At 40.0% G+C, this 17,702-nt stretch overlaps 1 protein-coding gene across 6 annotated transcripts in view; it reads right to left on the bottom strand.

Moving 5' to 3' along the window:
- The window catches only part of MAP3K5 (mitogen-activated protein kinase kinase kinase 5), a 91,140-nt gene that overhangs the window by 27,701 nt on the left and 45,737 nt on the right, over window positions 1-17,702 (bottom strand). For all 6 annotated transcript variants that reach the window (XR_014546641.1, XR_014546642.1, XR_014546643.1 and 3 more), the window contains exons 8-13: window positions 15,217-15,329; window positions 13,438-13,597; window positions 8,751-8,904; window positions 7,820-7,927; window positions 4,226-4,275; window positions 702-797 (exon numbers count right to left, since the gene is read on the bottom strand). Coding sequence is in view for 2 of the 6 variants with exons in the window: in XM_083607595.1 (XP_083463721.1) it covers window positions 702-797; window positions 4,226-4,275; window positions 7,820-7,927; window positions 8,751-8,904; window positions 13,438-13,597; window positions 15,217-15,329 (681 nt within the window). In the remaining 4 variants the exon portion in view is untranslated. The remainder of the gene's footprint in view (window positions 1-701; window positions 798-4,225; window positions 4,276-7,819; window positions 7,928-8,750; window positions 8,905-13,437; window positions 13,598-15,216; window positions 15,330-17,702) is intronic.

Here is a 17,702-nt window from a genome sequence, read left to right on the forward strand (position 1 = left end):
AAGGACAGATTTGGATAGGTAGAACTTTGTAAGCAACCTTCTAAACATCACTCCATTCTCATCATTCTATGTTCGCCTGAGGCTCACAAATGCTAACCAGTTCATCAGCAGCCGTTACTTTTTTTTAGAATACTGAATATTATTTTTCTTCAAACATTTCAATTCCTGTCAAAGAGCCATTCAGTGTATTATGCAGAATGAAGTAAGACACTGCTGGCAAAATTCTAGAATGTACCAAAAATTGCAGGCATATGAGTGTATCATTTTTCTGAATGTAAAATTAAGCCTGCCTGCATGTAGTTAACTAACAAAGGTATGGTGTAGCCCCCTTTCCAGTGTGCTTGTTCACACATGCCGGGTTTTCTTTTAGAAAACATAAGACCAAAAGGAGACCTTCCACCTGAAGTGGTAGATTCTAGAATTCTAATACTTATACCACTGCAGCATGCTTAGAGAGAAAAGGAATGTGTTGATATTCCCAGTAAAATCACTTCATCTCCGTTTTATCTGTGGGTCTCAATTTATTTTGATAAACGTTATGCTGACTCTAGTATACACTTGTCTCATGCACACACATCTCATGCTCAGGTGGAATGTAATTGGTCAAAGATGATCCTGTCAGCCGAAGCCAATTTCCTAAACAGCAGCAGCTCACAGGATCACCGTCACGCGAACTGTATAGATAATTGGTGAAAACATACTTTTTGCAGTGGTGTTCTGTACAGAAATAAATTTGGAAGTCATCTGAATTGTGCAGCACGTACAAGAAACAGCACCGTTCTTCAAATTTTGAAATGCTGGAAGAGAAGCAAAGATAGCATGGGTTAATGGTTTTGTGACTCTCTGCTTTAGGCAGTTTTCGTATTTCAAAAAGAAAAATTATGTTCTTTATGCTTGCAAGAGAAAGGATAGAACCATACTTTCTCCAGTTAGTTCCTTCTAAATGGAAGTTGCTCCAGGGAAATTTGTGGCTGTTATACAATTGAAAGATGGGTCAGGATTTCATGGAGGAAGCGGGATAATAAATATTGCATAATGAAAATGAATGCTCTATATTGTATTTCATGTATAATAGATGGACTTAGATGATTGTCCTTTTGCTATATTAAAATATAAAGAACATTAACTGAAAAAGCTTCACATAACTGAATAGATTTGGACCTCAATGATTCAACAAAACTGACTGTTGCAGAAAAGCAGCCCTGAGTGTTTTCTAGAGACAACCCTTTCCAGTCAGTGCTGAGCACACACAAAACATCAGTTTAACAATTACTTTTGCAACAGGGACATTTTGGGACGGCTATTCCCTGTAACAAACAATTTGAGGAGTAGGCTAACTTATTTATCTTACCAGAAATAAACACTTATGAGGAAAATACCTCTTTCTGACATGTGCTGCATAAGCTAATGTAGAAGTCTAGCAGAGTAAAAGCCCACCAACAGAATATAAGTATAATCCATTTGCATTTTATATCTTTCTGTTGAGACAATGCCTCTTCTGTACTTCTGCTTGCAGGATCCTTGTCTGTTTGCTCATCTGTTCTTTCAGTGGAGACTAGACCCTTAAAAGAGTTTGAGCCAAGAGTTTCTATTCAGAATGAAGGCCAGGCACCGTTTATTTCCTACCAGATTCTATTTCTTAATTTATAATGAAATGGAAAGAGCCATCAGGGGGCACCCTAGCACAACCGTATAAGTCATTTTGTTGTTCTTAAAGTAGTAAAAGCACCACCACTCAAAAACTGCTGTCACATAGTTATTCTAGGAAACACACAGAAACAGAGGAAGTTATCTATACCAAGTGAGACTGCCTCTCCATCTGGCTCAGCAATGTAAACACTGACTGACAGCAGCTCTCCATGATTTAAAGCAAGAGACAGTTCCAAACCTACCTGGAGATGCCAGGGACTGAATCTGGGACCTTCTGAGCCACAGCCCTTTCACATATTTGGAAAGGAGTGGAGTAAACGGTAAAAAGTGCTATGTTCCTTAAACTTCCTAGGGAGATGTGAGCATAGCTGACTCCAAAGGATACAACAAATGTAAAACTTTTCTCCCTCCTCTGTACCTCATATTCAATGACTCCTTGTCCAGAATATGTTGGTCGCACTTAAGTTCCATCAAAATTAATTAATTTAACACCATGGTTAGCTTGCCTGATTGATTTAAATCTAACTATCTCTCTGGATTGAAATGATTTTCTACCTCTGAGTTTTGGGATTTCTTTTAACCAGTTATTTTCTAAGTTAATTAACAATGAGAATCATTCTCCCCACCACCACCACCAAGAGGTGTTTTTTTTTTTTTGAGAATTTAACTAAAAGTTAAATCTCAAATAAAGTAATGAGGAAAATGAGACACTGCATATCCAAGATACTAGGGTCTAATCATCTCCATGGTCAAAACTCACCCATTACAAAAACCACTGCATTATTTTAATGCAGCAGTTGAGGTAAGAAGGCGCTAATCTTTATTTGTTCAAGAACAGGCCTTACAATGTTGTCTAGAATTGGAAATATTGAAGATCTGCAATGTGGAGATGTGATGTGCCTCTTTTCCTTTCAGTATGTATCTTGGTGGCTCCTTTCTCATTGAACTGCCATTCCCTACATGGTTAGCCAGTGTCAGGAGACTTGAGAGAAATTTATAAATCTTCCACTTTGGTGCTATGGAAGGGCACCACGCCATGCCTTTTGCAAGTGCCCTCAGAAGACCACCACTACGAAGTAAGCCCACCTGATACAGTGCAGACCCATCAAGCTGCTGCAGTCAGCAACATGTACTCTTTCCTGTATTTCAAGTTTAACAACAACTCATCAAACCTGTCTACAGGAAGCTCCTGTGCAGACAAGCCCTACATAAAACCCAAGCTACTATTGAAGGGGGGGGGGACTGAAGAAAAAACACTCAAACACGACAGAATTACATACACTTGTTCAGCACTCACTGTTGTAGGGCTAGATTTCTTTAATGACACCCTTCATTCTGAAGGAACAAATTCTAGTAACCATGGATTATACAATCTGATTTCAACACTCCTTTTAAAGAAGATGTCTTTTCAGAGCCATTTTATGTCAGCAGAACCAAGTTTAGACTGTACTACTTTAGGCTGCATGTAAAGCTTATGTGTTTGAATGCTTCCTCGCAGAGGAAACACCCTTCTTGAACAATGAAAGCTAGAAGGGCAGGAATAATGTTCACTATAGTCCTCTCCCTAATATGCTTTTTCATTACTAAGATGTCATTTTTGGTAGCAGAAGCATTCAAACATGCAACAAATTCTCTCTCCCAAGTGTCCAGGCTGCCTTCCCATATACTTTCTTTCTATATTCTGCACCTATTTATGGTTCTTACATGACATTTTGTGGTTTTGGTACTGCTACTCCAGAGGATCCTATAACATGTATTTCACCAGCTATCAAGGTACTAAATGTGTTTATATCACTGCCTCTCCTAATACTAGTAGATGGAAGCAATAAGCAAGAAACAATTAGGACCCTGTCCACATATGTACTAAATGGAAACTTCATCACCACATTTCTTATTGGCACAATGCAGCAGAGGGCAATGCTGCATGGTGGGCGGTGTGTTGAGATGAGTCTGGGAAACCTGGCTTTGGAATTATGTTAACCTGTGAAGTTCAGACTGCATTCCTATGCATGGCTACCTGGGTGTAGGCTCCACTAATACAGCATGACTTGATTCTGTGTAAACATGCATAGAACTGGGCAGCCCCCATATATATAAGGTGTTGCCAGCAAACATTTATGAAGAGATAAATGTACTGCCAATATATAATAACTGCTTGAATTATGAGAGGAAGATAATTTATGGACTAGAATATTTGTATCGGGAAAGGTCATGTGGAGCCTCTGGGCAAGATTAAACATTATGTATGTATGTATGTATGTATGTATGTCAGTCATACAAGACAGGAATTCAAAAACTGCTTCATACACATTTTGAGGATTTCCCCCACAGTTCTGACACCCATTTTTAAAGATTTTGTTTATGTTTAGCCTTTTAAATATGTTTGTGAGGGGGCTATTGGTTTTGCTGCTGCTGCTGCTGCTGCTGCTGCTGCTGTGTATTTTGTGTTCTCGTTTTATATTTTTCTGCTGTAAACCACCCAGCGATCTTCGGATGGATGGCATAAAAATTAATTAATTAATTAACGGCTACAGAGGAAATGTCATAGGTATCACAAATAAATAAATAACTTTACCTTACTCCTCTTATAGAGTCAGCACTGAAGTTCCATTCATGAATGCCTTTCTGTAATGAAGAAGTCAACAAAAATTTCCGTTCTTGCGCATATAGCTGTACATACATACATACAAATGTGTTAATTTGTACACGTTTATGAACAAACAATAAAAAATATTCATTTAAAAAAGAAGCAGCGTACAACAGCTTTTAGTCTATAACTTACAAAATAATGTTTGCAGGTTATTTCCCCCCCACTGTGTTGGCCCTTTTGTAACTGTACACGTCACCTTCATAACAACGTAGAAATAAAAACACAGTGCATGTGCACACACAAACCTGCAAAGATACAAATAATCCTAGTACTGTATGTTTCCTTCACTGAACCTCTGAAACAAAATCTGTTATTTTACCTAGTCTTCACCCTGTGCTATGGGAACCAGTGTGTATCACATCCTTCAAAACAACCCAATAAAATCTCTCTCCAAACATGCCTTTTTCATGTTAAATTCATACATCAATTCACGGCCACTATGCTGGAAAAAAACTGTATGTAAATGAAGGGGTTAAGCTGTAAGAACATTTCCATTTCTCATTTCTAACTTAAAACAATCTAACACACATACAAAACCACAGCCACAAGCCCAAGACATTCCCAACCCTTCAAAAATCCTAGTTTCTCTTTGATTCATGTGACCTCTTTGTTTATGCTGTTATGTTCTCAGGCTGGTGAATTCCTGGCGATTCTGCCAAATTTTCAATCCATTGGAGTAAACATTTTATGGGGACTGTCTAATTCTGACATCTGTTCTTTGGTTAATAATAAAAAAGGCAATTGGAAAACTGCTTCAGCAGCCAACATGAGAGACCCAAGTGTCCAAGCTAAGGCACTACTGAGAGCAGTAGCAATATCAATTCCAGCTGCTACCTTTTACTGTAGCTAAAGTTCAGAGCCAGAAAGTTTCATGCTATCAAAACAATTCGGAGTTATGCAGAGTTTTTTAACAGCCAGGAAAAGTCAGCAAGTCCTCTCCACGTCAATTGAATATTCAGAGTGAGACTTCCCAGCTATGATGGAATCCAGGGAGTGAGTCATGAAGAGTTAGGACGTCAGTGTAATCCAGAGGACAGAGTGACCCTGGACCTTAGGCCTACATTCAGATACCTCTCCAGCCATGAACATACTTGGACAAATAAGTGCTCCTGAAGTCCTACTTCCAAATCCACAAAATGGGAATAACAGTAAATTGATGCACGGGGTTGTGGAAAACATGAGTAAGATAAGGAACAGAAACAAGAATTTCCACATTATGCACTCAATGGTCATTATTACAAATGTGATGTGATGTTTATGGAATCAGCCAGATGTTTAACACTGTTCAACTTGTGGTAACTTGGGGAGCTTGCTAGAAATGATTTTTGCTACATGTAATACAACACAAATAACGATACAGATGTGTCACACAGTGAAATGAAGCAACCGCTGACCTAGTAGAAACTAAACCAGTGTGCAGTTCAAGTTCTGTATGCTTCTCTGACATGGATTCTTACTTAAGCAATCTAGACTGGCCGAATGACATTAAAGTCCAACTACTGCAAGGGGGAAATGGCTTGCTTCTAAGCAAATTAAATGAAATAGATATAAACAGCAATATTCTACCATGTTTTGCCTTCATAAAGCTAACAAAGGCAACCCACTAGCTTAAAACGAGTTATTAATTCACTGTTAATGTACATGTGATGTGATACTTGAGTATATTCTTACATATGGTATCCAGATTTACTCTATCAGAACAGACAAATGGTCATGTCTGTAATGTCTTAAGAGATTGTGTTGGTTTATATTCAACAGATATGTTTGATGCAGCAGAAAAGACAGAAAAGAAAAAAAAAACTGTCGCTATTCCATGCTGCATCAACAGAAGCATAGTGTCCAGATCAAGGAAAGAAGAAGAAGAAGAGAAGAGTTTGGATTTGATATCCCGCCTTTCACTCCCCTTCAGGAGTCTCAAAGCGGCTAACATTCTCCTTTCCCTTCCTCCCCCACAACAAACACTCTGTGAGGTGAGTGGGGCTGAGAGACTTCAAAGAAGTGTGACTGGCCCAAGGTCACCCAGCAGCTGCATGTGGAGGAGCGGGGAATCGAACCTGGTTCACCAGATTACGAGTCTACTGCTCTTAACCACTACACCACACTGGGTGTAATTGGGAAAGTAATTGTACCACTCTATTCTGCCTTCGTCAGACCACACCCGGAATACTGTGTCCATTTCTGGGCACCACAAATTAAGAAGGATGTTGACAAGCTGGAATGTGTGCAAAGGAGGGCAACCAAGATGATCAAGGGTCTGGAAACTATCTGTCACCGATGCTTTAGCTGAGATTCTGGCATTGCAGGGGGTTGGACTAGATGACCCTTGGGCCCCTTCCAACTAAGATTCTATGATTATGAAAGCTGAGTACACCTACTCAAGAATTTACTGCTCTTCGTTTCAAGATTGCTGCTACCTTTACTCCAGAACTAAACGTGAAAACATCACAGAGTGATCACCTCAAGTTTTCCATGTACTGTTGCAATAAAAAAGATGAACAAAATAAATAAAAAAAAAGCTTTCCAATAAATTGCTACAAAAAGCAGCCAATGCCAGGAAAAATTCTCTGCTACATTCTTCTGTAGTGGAAGCAAAATAGAGAAGAAATAACATCTTATGGGTATGAAGTATTTGAGATGTTATCTGGAAAATAAATTTTCCTGTTTCCAACTTTCCCTCAACCCATTCTATTTACACCTCCAGTTTTCCCTCTATAACTTTTGCTTGCTGCCTCCAGTTCCTACTATCAGCCACTTAGGACCACTTTATACATCACGCAGCAGTGAAGCTGAGCTTGCTACCATTGAAAGCAAAAGCAAGCAGCAACAACTCCTGGTTCCCTGATGAGTGTACCTATAGGATATATCTGCTTTTAAGCACCTGCTTCTCACACATGCATTCTATATGTTTAGATATATTCTGTAAAACCACAATTTGTAAAGAAGCTCTTATAAGTACACCTCAAGGTACCAACCTGGTCTTCCATAATTTTATTTTCCGCATCTCTTTAGGCCAAAGTCACAGCACAAGATTCTCCAGAGGTATAAAGGGAGAAGTCTGCCTTTTATATCCAGAAGGTTTTCAACTTCTTGTTTCTTCAGATTCCTGATTACCAATTATGAACATTTCTCAAACAGGCCAGTCACTCTATCTGCCACAAATGGCAGCCTATACATGGAGCACTTAGGAAACAACCTTATTTTGATGGTGAAGTCTGAAGAGTTGTTTCTCATGCTCTGTGCCTGTACCCTTCAGCTCCAGACCTGTAGCCTGTATGGACATGCCATGCTTAATACTCCCTTTTGTTCCCAATATTCATTACTTCCTCACCCTTGGGCTGCTTCGGCTGTTCTGTGTTTCAATCTCTCAAACATGAAAGGCTCTAAATCCTCTCTCGTTTCCACAAACGTCTCCCAATTTCCTTTAAACTCCTTCGATCAAGCAGTCAGCAGTTACAGGATATAAGCTGCACAGAGGAGTCAATGGTTTATTGCTGTAAAAGTGGTGTGGTAGCAGCTTACCTTATCATCAGGCATAACATGCCAGATAGAGACTGTCTTCTCTTCAGCCTCACTATTAATGGACAGGTAAGAAGGCTGGTAGATTTTCGTAGGCTCTAATATTAAAACCTTTGAACAGAAAAAATGCATAGAACATTGCTAAACAGTTACTACATTTCTTCAAAATGCCCCCATAAAATTATAAAATTAAGTACTGACACTTCTCAGTTTAGCTCTTGGAGGCAAGGACAAACTGCACAAAAGACAAACTTTTACTATTTGCCATAAGCAGTTTTGCATTTTGTTAGCTAAATAATTTACTGAATGTCTTCCAGCTTTCAATTTTGAAGAATATTCTACTTTACTTTTGTTATTTGGTTCTTACATGCAAAAATGTGAGAAAAAATGTTTTGCTGAAGAAGCAGCACTTGCCAATTTCACAAATTTCCTTAGTCCAAGCCTGATTTGCAGATCAGCCACCTGCAATCTCACTCCATGTTATTAAAAACAAACTCCAGGCCCTCCGAAAGTCTTTGGGAGGAGAAGAGGCACGAGTAGCTACAGGGGAGAAGAAGGGACACCAAATTTTCCTTTTGTGAACTTCCTTAAGTTAGGATCCACTAGCAATATTTAATTTTTATTTTCTTTTTATGAGTAAAACCTACAGAATCAGACTTGAACATGTAAAAATCCATACACCAGATCCACCAGAAGCCTGAGTGAATAAAAAATGTCTTTATGTGGCAACAGAAACTCATCAAGGATGTAGCAGTTTGTGCCACCAGGAGAAGCAAGGCACCTTCGTAATTATTCAGATCAACTCATCTTGCTGTTCAAAGTTTATTGCTTTCCAAATTAAAAATGCTTCCTTGCCCCTCAAGAATCACATGGCAGGACAAGCAGGAAATTGAAATGGTTAAAAATTAATTGGAAGAGTTCAAAACACACTCACAGGAAATCTAACTACAGAGACGTCTGACTTTGTGGCCTCAACCAGAAAGTCCATCCAAAAGTCCACAAGTTCATGTTTTGCTACTTGCTGTTCTGGATTCAGTTTCTTAAAGTGCTGATATATCAAAATAGTCTCCACAATGGACTTGAGGTACCTAGGAGCAACCAACAAAAAACGAAACAAGTCTGTAGCTATTTCCAATTCATTATAACTACTATATGCTTTATCACATTTATCTGCACATCACATTGCCAAGTTGAGAGACTCTCTTATCAGCCATACTGAAAGATGAGAAACATGGGCATGTCTGCACAAAGCTTTATCTGGCATTGTTGCACTAGTCTAGAAAAAGATTGCACAAAAGCAAACACACAAATATAGGCACAAAGTGCAACAAGAAAATCATGCAGACTCTTTTCTTGGTTCATGAGAACAGTACACACCGTGCTGGCCTGCTAGGATCCCTTTCTGATCTGCAGATGGACAAGAAACAAACATATTCTAGAGATCTACAAAAATTACAAGAGTACCCAGAGAGTTTTCCAAGACTTAGGAGAGCCAAGCTTATTGCACGTACACGCAGCTGTAGAAACCCAGGGCCAATCATAGTTCCTTCAGTGTGTATGAATCAAGTAAGAGAAAAAAAGATAACTCCAAATTCAGAATGCACCACAGCTAAACAGGTGTTTACTGCTATTTCCACAGCATGTGAACCAACCATTAATTTGGGATATGTGTGGCTTTGTGGGACTCATTTGACAGAATGAGTGCATCTGTACTATAGCTGGGTAGTAGAGAACAAGCTTTGCAACTTCAAATTCTGGCACCTCCTGTTGAAAGGATCTCAGGTTGTGGGCTTAGGGACAGAACATCTGCCTGAGATCAGTCAGATCATTTATAGCATTGGATTAGACGGAACAATAGTCTGACTCACGCTAAATCAACTCCTTATATTTACCCCCAAAAGCTGCTTGTAGACACATGGAATGTGAGATAATACTTTTTATGGACAAACTGGGCTTTACAATTCTGTATTTTCAAATGCATGTCTTTGTAAAACTCAGATGTACTTGCTTGCTCTCTATTTCTCATCACTAAGATGGTCCAGTGTCAAACTAAATTATAGGTTTATAATATAGTCATGCTGATGACAAGGTACAACAACATTCAGCACATATGCCATGGGCAGCTTGTGTCACTGACAATAAATCTTGCAAATTGTCCTAATTAAAAACTTCTGGTGTCACAAACATATCTGCAGTAGCTAGAAATAGCACCTGTACACGGGTGTGGTTCTATTATAGAATACACAAATTACAAAATCCTGCAACAATAAACATACACCACCATGCCTAAGAAATTGCTTGTACCTATTTTGATTGGGCTCCATCACATATTGGGATTCTATCCCACCCAGGGTTTCCAATTGCTTTTGGACTACTGTTCCTATCATCCCTGACCGCTAGTACTGCTAGCTAGGGATGATGGGAGCTGTAGTCCAAAAACAGCTGGAGACCCAAGTTTGGGAAACACTGATCCCACCCAAGGTGGGAAGGCATTGCTTTAGCCTGCTGTGACTGTTCTTTACTGCATCATCTTTGAATGTTCAGTTCAGGTATTTTAAAACACTGAATGTGTTGGTGAGTGACTGTGTGCTTTAACTGCACTTTCAAGAAACAGGCCTCTGCTAAACTGATTGTCACTAATGTGTCAGAAAATGCTGCAGCTGTTCCATGATGGATGCATACACAATCTCTCCTCCCTCTTTCATTTAAAAGTACGGAATCATATATTCTGCGAGGATTAGATAAATGATATTTGTCTTCCACAAATCTTATCTTAATACTGACACTGCCAACATTATCTCTATGGCATCATCTCGATGCCACGCTATGGCAAGACATACAGCTAAAGGTCAGCAGGAGCTTTTCGCCATAGTCGCTAAATAAGACAGTACGTACTAGCTGCTCCTTATAAAACAGGTATTATGGTCTCACTGCCCACATTTTTAATTTACTAAAACAGGTATGTTCCACCTTTCTGTTGTAAAAGAGGTTACAAGGACCTCGTTAGACACATTTTTATTTATCAAAACATCTATATTCTGCCTTTCTGTGACAGACAGCTCATATAAAAATATATTTAAAATCATCAAAATAAAACCAGAGCAGCAGATAAAAAATAATAATCAAGCAGGAGAAAATGAATTTGGTTTTCCCTCTCAAAATTGCATGTATGGAGTGGAGAAAGTGGCTTGGGGCAAGCATGGCGGGGGCAGGAAAATGGTGAGTGGCGAAGGGCTAAAATATGCCCCCGCAACCACTGCTTATTTACTCAAAATGACCCATCTCCCAAAGCTACTTTACACAAAAAGTGTAGCCATAGGAATATATAGCAAATACACATTCACATTATACATGTACTTTGTGTCTTAACAGAAGAACTATACTTATTGAGCATGTTCTAGCACTTTGAATTAGAGGTGCCTGTGAAGTTATCCCTAGCCAGGCGTGGGGGGGCGGGGAACACTGTGGGCTGAAAAAACTTACCTCAAAGTGGAATCTTTCCCAAAGATTCTCCAACTCAGATAAAAAATCAAGCCAGAGAAGTATTCCCCTCTCAAATTGCTCGTCTCTGTCAACATCTACAATCCCCCAAAGGAGTCCCATGCCAAAGGACCTCCCAATACACTTACCCCCTTCCCATAATATTGGTGGCAGCACAGAACAGTAGTTTGAGAAGACGGCTTTCTCTCTCTCTCTCTCTCTCTCTCTCTCTCTCTCTCTCTCACACACACACACACACTCACACACACACACACATATATATCCTCTCCATCACCCCACAGTGCTGCCTAACAGCAACTCTGAAGGGAACTCTGGGAGACAGTTTCACCCAAGGATTCCACAATGACTCCTGTGCAGCAGTCAGTATAAGGAAAGGGATTTCTGAAGGTGTAAGGGAGGGCGAGTTTGGATTGGTTCATAAAATCTTTCTCCTGGGAAAGTCAGAGAATCCCAAAGCCAACCCAGAGAGAACTTTAGGAAGTTCCCCCGTCTCCCTGGGAGAGATTTCAGCAGGTACCTAAACTGTACCAATGAGGCTTCCCATAGGCATCTGGTTGGGACTGTGAAGACAGGAAGCTGGACTAGATGGGTTTTTGGCCTGAACCAGCAGGCTTTTCTCAAGTTCTTATTGTTTGTACAAGGCAAAGGAGAAAATACGGTGATGTCACTAATAGGCCATTTTATGATTGAAGGGTTAGCCACACAAAAAATAAGGGAACAGCATCTTCTACCCAAACTAGTAAGTTGTGTGGTCTGTGAACTTGAAATCCCTTGGTTCAAATCTCATTTTAGCCCATGGAATTCAGTGGTTGACTTTTACCTAGTCTCTTATAGCTTGGAGCACATTTAATGTCATCCACATTAACAAGAGAAGGCGCTAATTTAAATAGGTTCCTAGGTCTAGGTTCAATAACTTTTAGACAACCAGGAAGAGGATGTTGAGAAAACTAGTTATCACCAAATAAGGCTGCAGGCTTATGGACACTTACTTCCATCTAAGTCCCAATGAAGTTAGTGGGGAATTAAACATACACAGGCCTGCATAAATACATGAAGTTGGAATCTACACTTTTCTGTACATGTAAACACAGAACAAGTGCATGCATGTCCTGATTAAAGGAGCTAACTTCATATACATTTCCACACCTTCCATTTCCCAGTCCTTCAGTTCCTTGTGACCTCTTACTTCCCCAGAGACCCACCTTCCCCCCAATTTGATCTGAAATTGGCTGAGGGGTTTTGGTTGCCTAGCAACGTCAAGCCAGCTTCCTCATCCCTGAAGCAACCAAATGGCTGACATTTGTGAGTCCAGGGAGGCTCTAAAGAATGACAACACTGCTGCCTGGTATGTTTTGGAAAGCAAATACTGTGCAGAAATGTCTCATCCATCCACTAGTCTGGCCCTGGCCACAATATCAAGTGGAAGCTACACTGTTAAGTAGAAAATGAAGCAACTTGATTTCAACGTGTAATTGCTGTTTTATTGACCGAAAGCCAGAACCATTTTGAGCTAATAAAAGAGTTTAAAAAGAAGGGGGTGAAACTAGCAACATAATTGGCTTTAGCTATCATTCTGGATGGAGAGCATTGCTGAATACAGTACTGCAACTGTTTGTAAATTGTTTACATGGGGTGACTGAATGTATTGGGGAATCTATTTTTTAAGATAATGTGACTACAATTTTCTGAGCAGTTATTACCAACTACTGCAAGAGATTCTGTTTATATGGAATGTGGGGTCACCTTGCTATGGAATTGTTTGTATAGAAAGGGGGCGGCTTTTGCTTGATGACTTGGCCTCCTGCAAGAATGCCAAGAGCCCAACCTTAAGAGGCAATTGGTGTAAAGGTTAGAAAGCCCCAGCCATGATGTTTACTGGGTGATCTTGGGCCAGTCAGCTGGACCTACCTCACAGGGTTGTTGTGAGGATAAAATAGGAGTAATTTTTTAAAAACAACAACACAGCTGCTGAGCCCATATTCAAAAATCTGGGAATGGGAAATATTGTCATTTATATTTACACTAATTTCCCCCTCCCCCCAGAATATTCAGATCAGAACAGATGCTAGAGTACTTTGAGTACTTTGATTCAATGCACACGGATCATACAAGAGCCGTACCACGCTGGCGTCTTCAATTTGAAAAGTTTCTCTGAAGCCTGTATCACTCTTGTGTGATCATTTGCCAGAACACTAGCTCCCAGGAAAAATCCGACTTCCCAGTAACTCTGCAATTTTTCCAAGTTTCCTTTTTTCCCAAGCAGGCTGCTTATCTTTACTCCTGGAGAAATAATAAAGAAAAAATTCTCTGTAAGACTGCACCGCAAACAAAAACTCAAGTTAATGCATACTTAAGCTCCGTTGAAATTGGTGGTCCTAAACTTGCGTAATCACCCACAATACAGTGTTCTGATTTATAAACCTGTCTTCCTTCTCTTTCTGCTTCTCTCTTGCTTAACTGCAATCCAGTTTCTCAATATGACAAGATAATCGAAAGCGAGCATTTAACTGGTAGCTTCACTGGATTCTAGACCAGCACCACTAGCACATATGGTGACTGGGATGGCAGACAACCTAATCATCCCAAGAGTGCATGCTTTAAGAGATGAGGACATATTGTAGGCCCTTCAAACTCTACCCATGTCCTAGCCAATGGCTACCCAGAGTTTTGAACATTGAACCCTGTGGTTTTGAACAGTGGAACACTGTTCCACTGAATAATTCTGGCATTTCTTCACCTATTCTTTGCATCTCCCCCCTTTTTAATTCAAGGCACTGTGACCCACTAATATAGAATAGACCCACTGAGATCAAGAAAGCCACAACTAATCTTAATCCCCTGGTTTCAATAGGTCTGTTCTGAGTATTACTTAGTCAGATCTTGTGTTTGTTCTGTAAGCCTCAGAGACATTTCAAAATAGACACAGTGAAGGTTAAGGAAACTCATATCCACAGAACAATCCACAGAACACTGCTACTAAGCAAGCTTAATTTAGCTCAGAGAGACTTCATTTGGAGCCCTGCAAAAATAAATAAGATTTATTTGTTGTCATATTTAGAACCCACTTTTGAAAGCAATCGTGCAGAAAGTGGCTCACAAATAACAACCACAGATGTCATTTAAAGCATGTGCCCTTCAGATATTTTGGACTATAACTCCCATCGTCCCTGACCACTGGCCATGCTGACTGGAGCTGATGGGAGTTATAGTCTAAAACATGTGAAAGGCACTATGTTGGCAAAGGCTGAAATATCAGTTACGAAACAACAATTTCATACAAGCAATCTAACCATAATTGCTTTTGCAGCTGCACTGTAGCCATTTAGAATATTAGTCTGCTATAACAGACTCTTGATAATGTCATGCATTAACCCTAGTACCCTTAGGTTTCAGGGGAAAGGAAATGTTATAGTAAATAACTATTACAACTAATTCCACATTTAGAGGAAGTGTAAGATAATATGTGGCTCAATAAGAACAACCAATGGGGGAAACAACGGCTTGCAGGATCCTCACCAGGACAAACCTTAGTCCTAGAGAGCCAATGAAGTTCGTTATTAGATTATTCATAGACTAGAACTAGCAGGGTTTACTAATCAGTATTCATAATTTAGCCAACAATATCACTGAGTCACCATAAAAAGCTCTTTTCATTACTGACTCTGCAAGAGAGACATTTAACCCAGAAAAGTGAACTTAGGCAAGACAATTGCAACGGGCAGGATCCATGCGGTGGCTCAAAGTTATACCTTTTTAATGGAAAACTTAGCCGAAGTGCAGAATTACTAACTAACAAAGAACTCTGAATGCATTCATCAGATTGTTTCCTGTAAAACAGAGGGTGGTGAAAATGCTGTCACTGAATTTTATTTGCCTGTGCATCAACAGGCTATAATTACCAACTTTCCGTAGCTCAAATGAGGTATCAAACTGGTGACCAGCGGCCAAGAGAAGGACTGCATAATTAATCCCCGACTGTAATGTTGGTTCTGACTCAAATGCCTTCTTGAACCTAGGAGAACAAACAAGTTATAGATATATATAAAAAATAAGACGTACAAAGGGACAATTATATACATATTTGGTACTCTAAGTGCCGCTCTTCAGTTTGTTCAGCCTGACCAACCCGTTTAAGCACAAAAATATTCTGCTTATAATTTTCCGTCCAGGCAGCATGGTTATTTTAAGAAGCCAACATTTACAGCACCCTCCTACTGTTTTCTTCAGATTCTTGTGTTTATTCAGTTGTGAAAAATATATAGCTGGTTAACAGCTTTGCTGTTTTGCATGAAGAACTATTTCTGAACACTGGTATTAAAATTCCTTATGGCATTTATACTAGAATTATGATTTATGCCCCCTCATTAGAGATTAAAATTGTTGTCATGAAGTTATCCTTCTCTTATTTATATTCAGTGATCCTGCGACAGTAGGCAAATCAGTACAGTCCTCTGCAGTATACCAAACCAGAATGAATGACGGAAGAGTTTTCAAATACATATTTAATAATATCAACACCCAGTGCTTATTTGTAGAATTCATCTCAAATGTTCAAAGTGCTTCACAATAAAACAATCCTGGCAAGGCATGTCAGGCAGACAAAGGCTGCGGGAATAGGAGCTTGCCCACAGACTCGGAAGTGCTGTAGCTCAGTGGTAGAGCATGCCGAAAGCCCCAGCATCTCCAGGTAGGGCAGGGAGAGGCCTCTGCCTGGAGACCTAGAAAAATGCTGCCTGGCAGAGTACCCAATACTGAGCTAGATAGACCAAGAGTCTGATTCCATATAAGGAAGCTTCCTATGTACTTAATGAATTCATAAGAAGAGGCTTTAACTGCAGGGACATCCAGCTCACAACTTACACTCTTAGGGTCCATTTACGCACACCCCTTAAGCATGTGTCAATGTAGCTTTTTGTTTGAAAAGATGTGTTGGAAGGGACTGGAGTGAGAAGGAAAAAGTGTCTCCGTTTTCAATTACCCTCTCACATCAACTTTTCAAACAAAAGACAAAGGAACCCACAGCAGATCAGTGGTCAGAGCACTGGTCCTTCCAACTCAGTTTAACTCATTTTATTACCTCTCTTCACTTTGCAGTACAGTCAGGCATGACAAAATGAGGAAGGACATTCAAACTAACACAATGTTGATTTCCAAAAAAGCGCTTCCCTCCCTCACTAATAATTAACATGTTTGGCAGACACATAATTTCATTGCTGCTATACATTTTCCTGGCAACTTTACAACAGAAAAGAGAAAAGTCCACCAAATAAACTGGAGTTAATCCTTCTACTCAGAATGCACTAACTTGGCACTGAATAACAATTAATTCCTTAAATTTGTAAGATTCCTTGGATCTCTTAAAATGCGGTATGTTGCTAAGCAGGGCAAAAATGCATGAGAGACTAAATCCAATCCAAACAAGCATTTCTGTTCATCCAAAGTGCACACACAAAAGGAAGGCAAGCGGCAGCCTATATTTACCAGACACACCACTTCCCACTTTCCACGACTTTTAAAATGAATTTACTGTAAATAGGCAGTGGCGGAGTTACATGGTGGAAGGCAAAAATCTTGTTTGTATGGAAAACAAAACAGCACAGTGAAAGCATGCCCAGAACTCTCTGCCTGAACCCTGTCTAAAGACCACAAAACAAGGTTAAAGGTGACTGTTTATTGCATTCCCTGTGCTCATCCAGCCTTTGCCCAGTTAAGTCCAACAGCTGCTTTCAGAGGAGGGACAGGAAGGGAAAAGTACAGCTAAAGAACCTGCATTAGGCAAGAAGTTAGGAATCAAATGGGTACAGGGATCACCACCATCTTACCTCCAGAACTCAAGCAGAAGGGCTCTTCAAATACCCTAAATGCTATTGGCACAGTTTCTGCTGTTGCCACTGTTATAACCCACCCATTTTAACACTGGAGTGTTTTGAGCTACGTAAGCTGAGACCTTCCCCATCACCCTGAGTAGAAGCCTGATACCCTGGGAAAGGAACAAGATGGCTCTGCCATAGAGACTTTCCAGTCCTGCCATGTTTAGATGATTTGCAAGGTATGCTACTGCCAGCAACTACAGAAACTTTCTATGTGATCAGGGTGAGACCACACTAAATGGTTCTCCCCAATTATGTGTGCCACTTTGAGCTATCTCTATGTGCAGATGTTTCCAGAAACTTCCTCATGGTGGTAGAAATGTAAGATAAGAGGTTTCCTCACTGCTTCATTGCTTCATGAGTCATGAGTTCACAAACATGCCGCCAGGGAACAACTTGAGAGTACAACATGAATCCTGTGGCTAAAGGCTCTTGGGACTCTGATGCCTCTGAATGACATGAGGGATCATATTGCTTGCTATCACACTGCAGCTGGATTCAAATGCAATGCTAAA

Source organism: Podarcis filfolensis, assembly GCF_964270895.1.
Source record: "Podarcis filfolensis genome assembly, chromosome: 3".
NCBI classification, from domain to species: Eukaryota; Metazoa; Chordata; class Lepidosauria; order Squamata; family Lacertidae; genus Podarcis; species Podarcis filfolensis.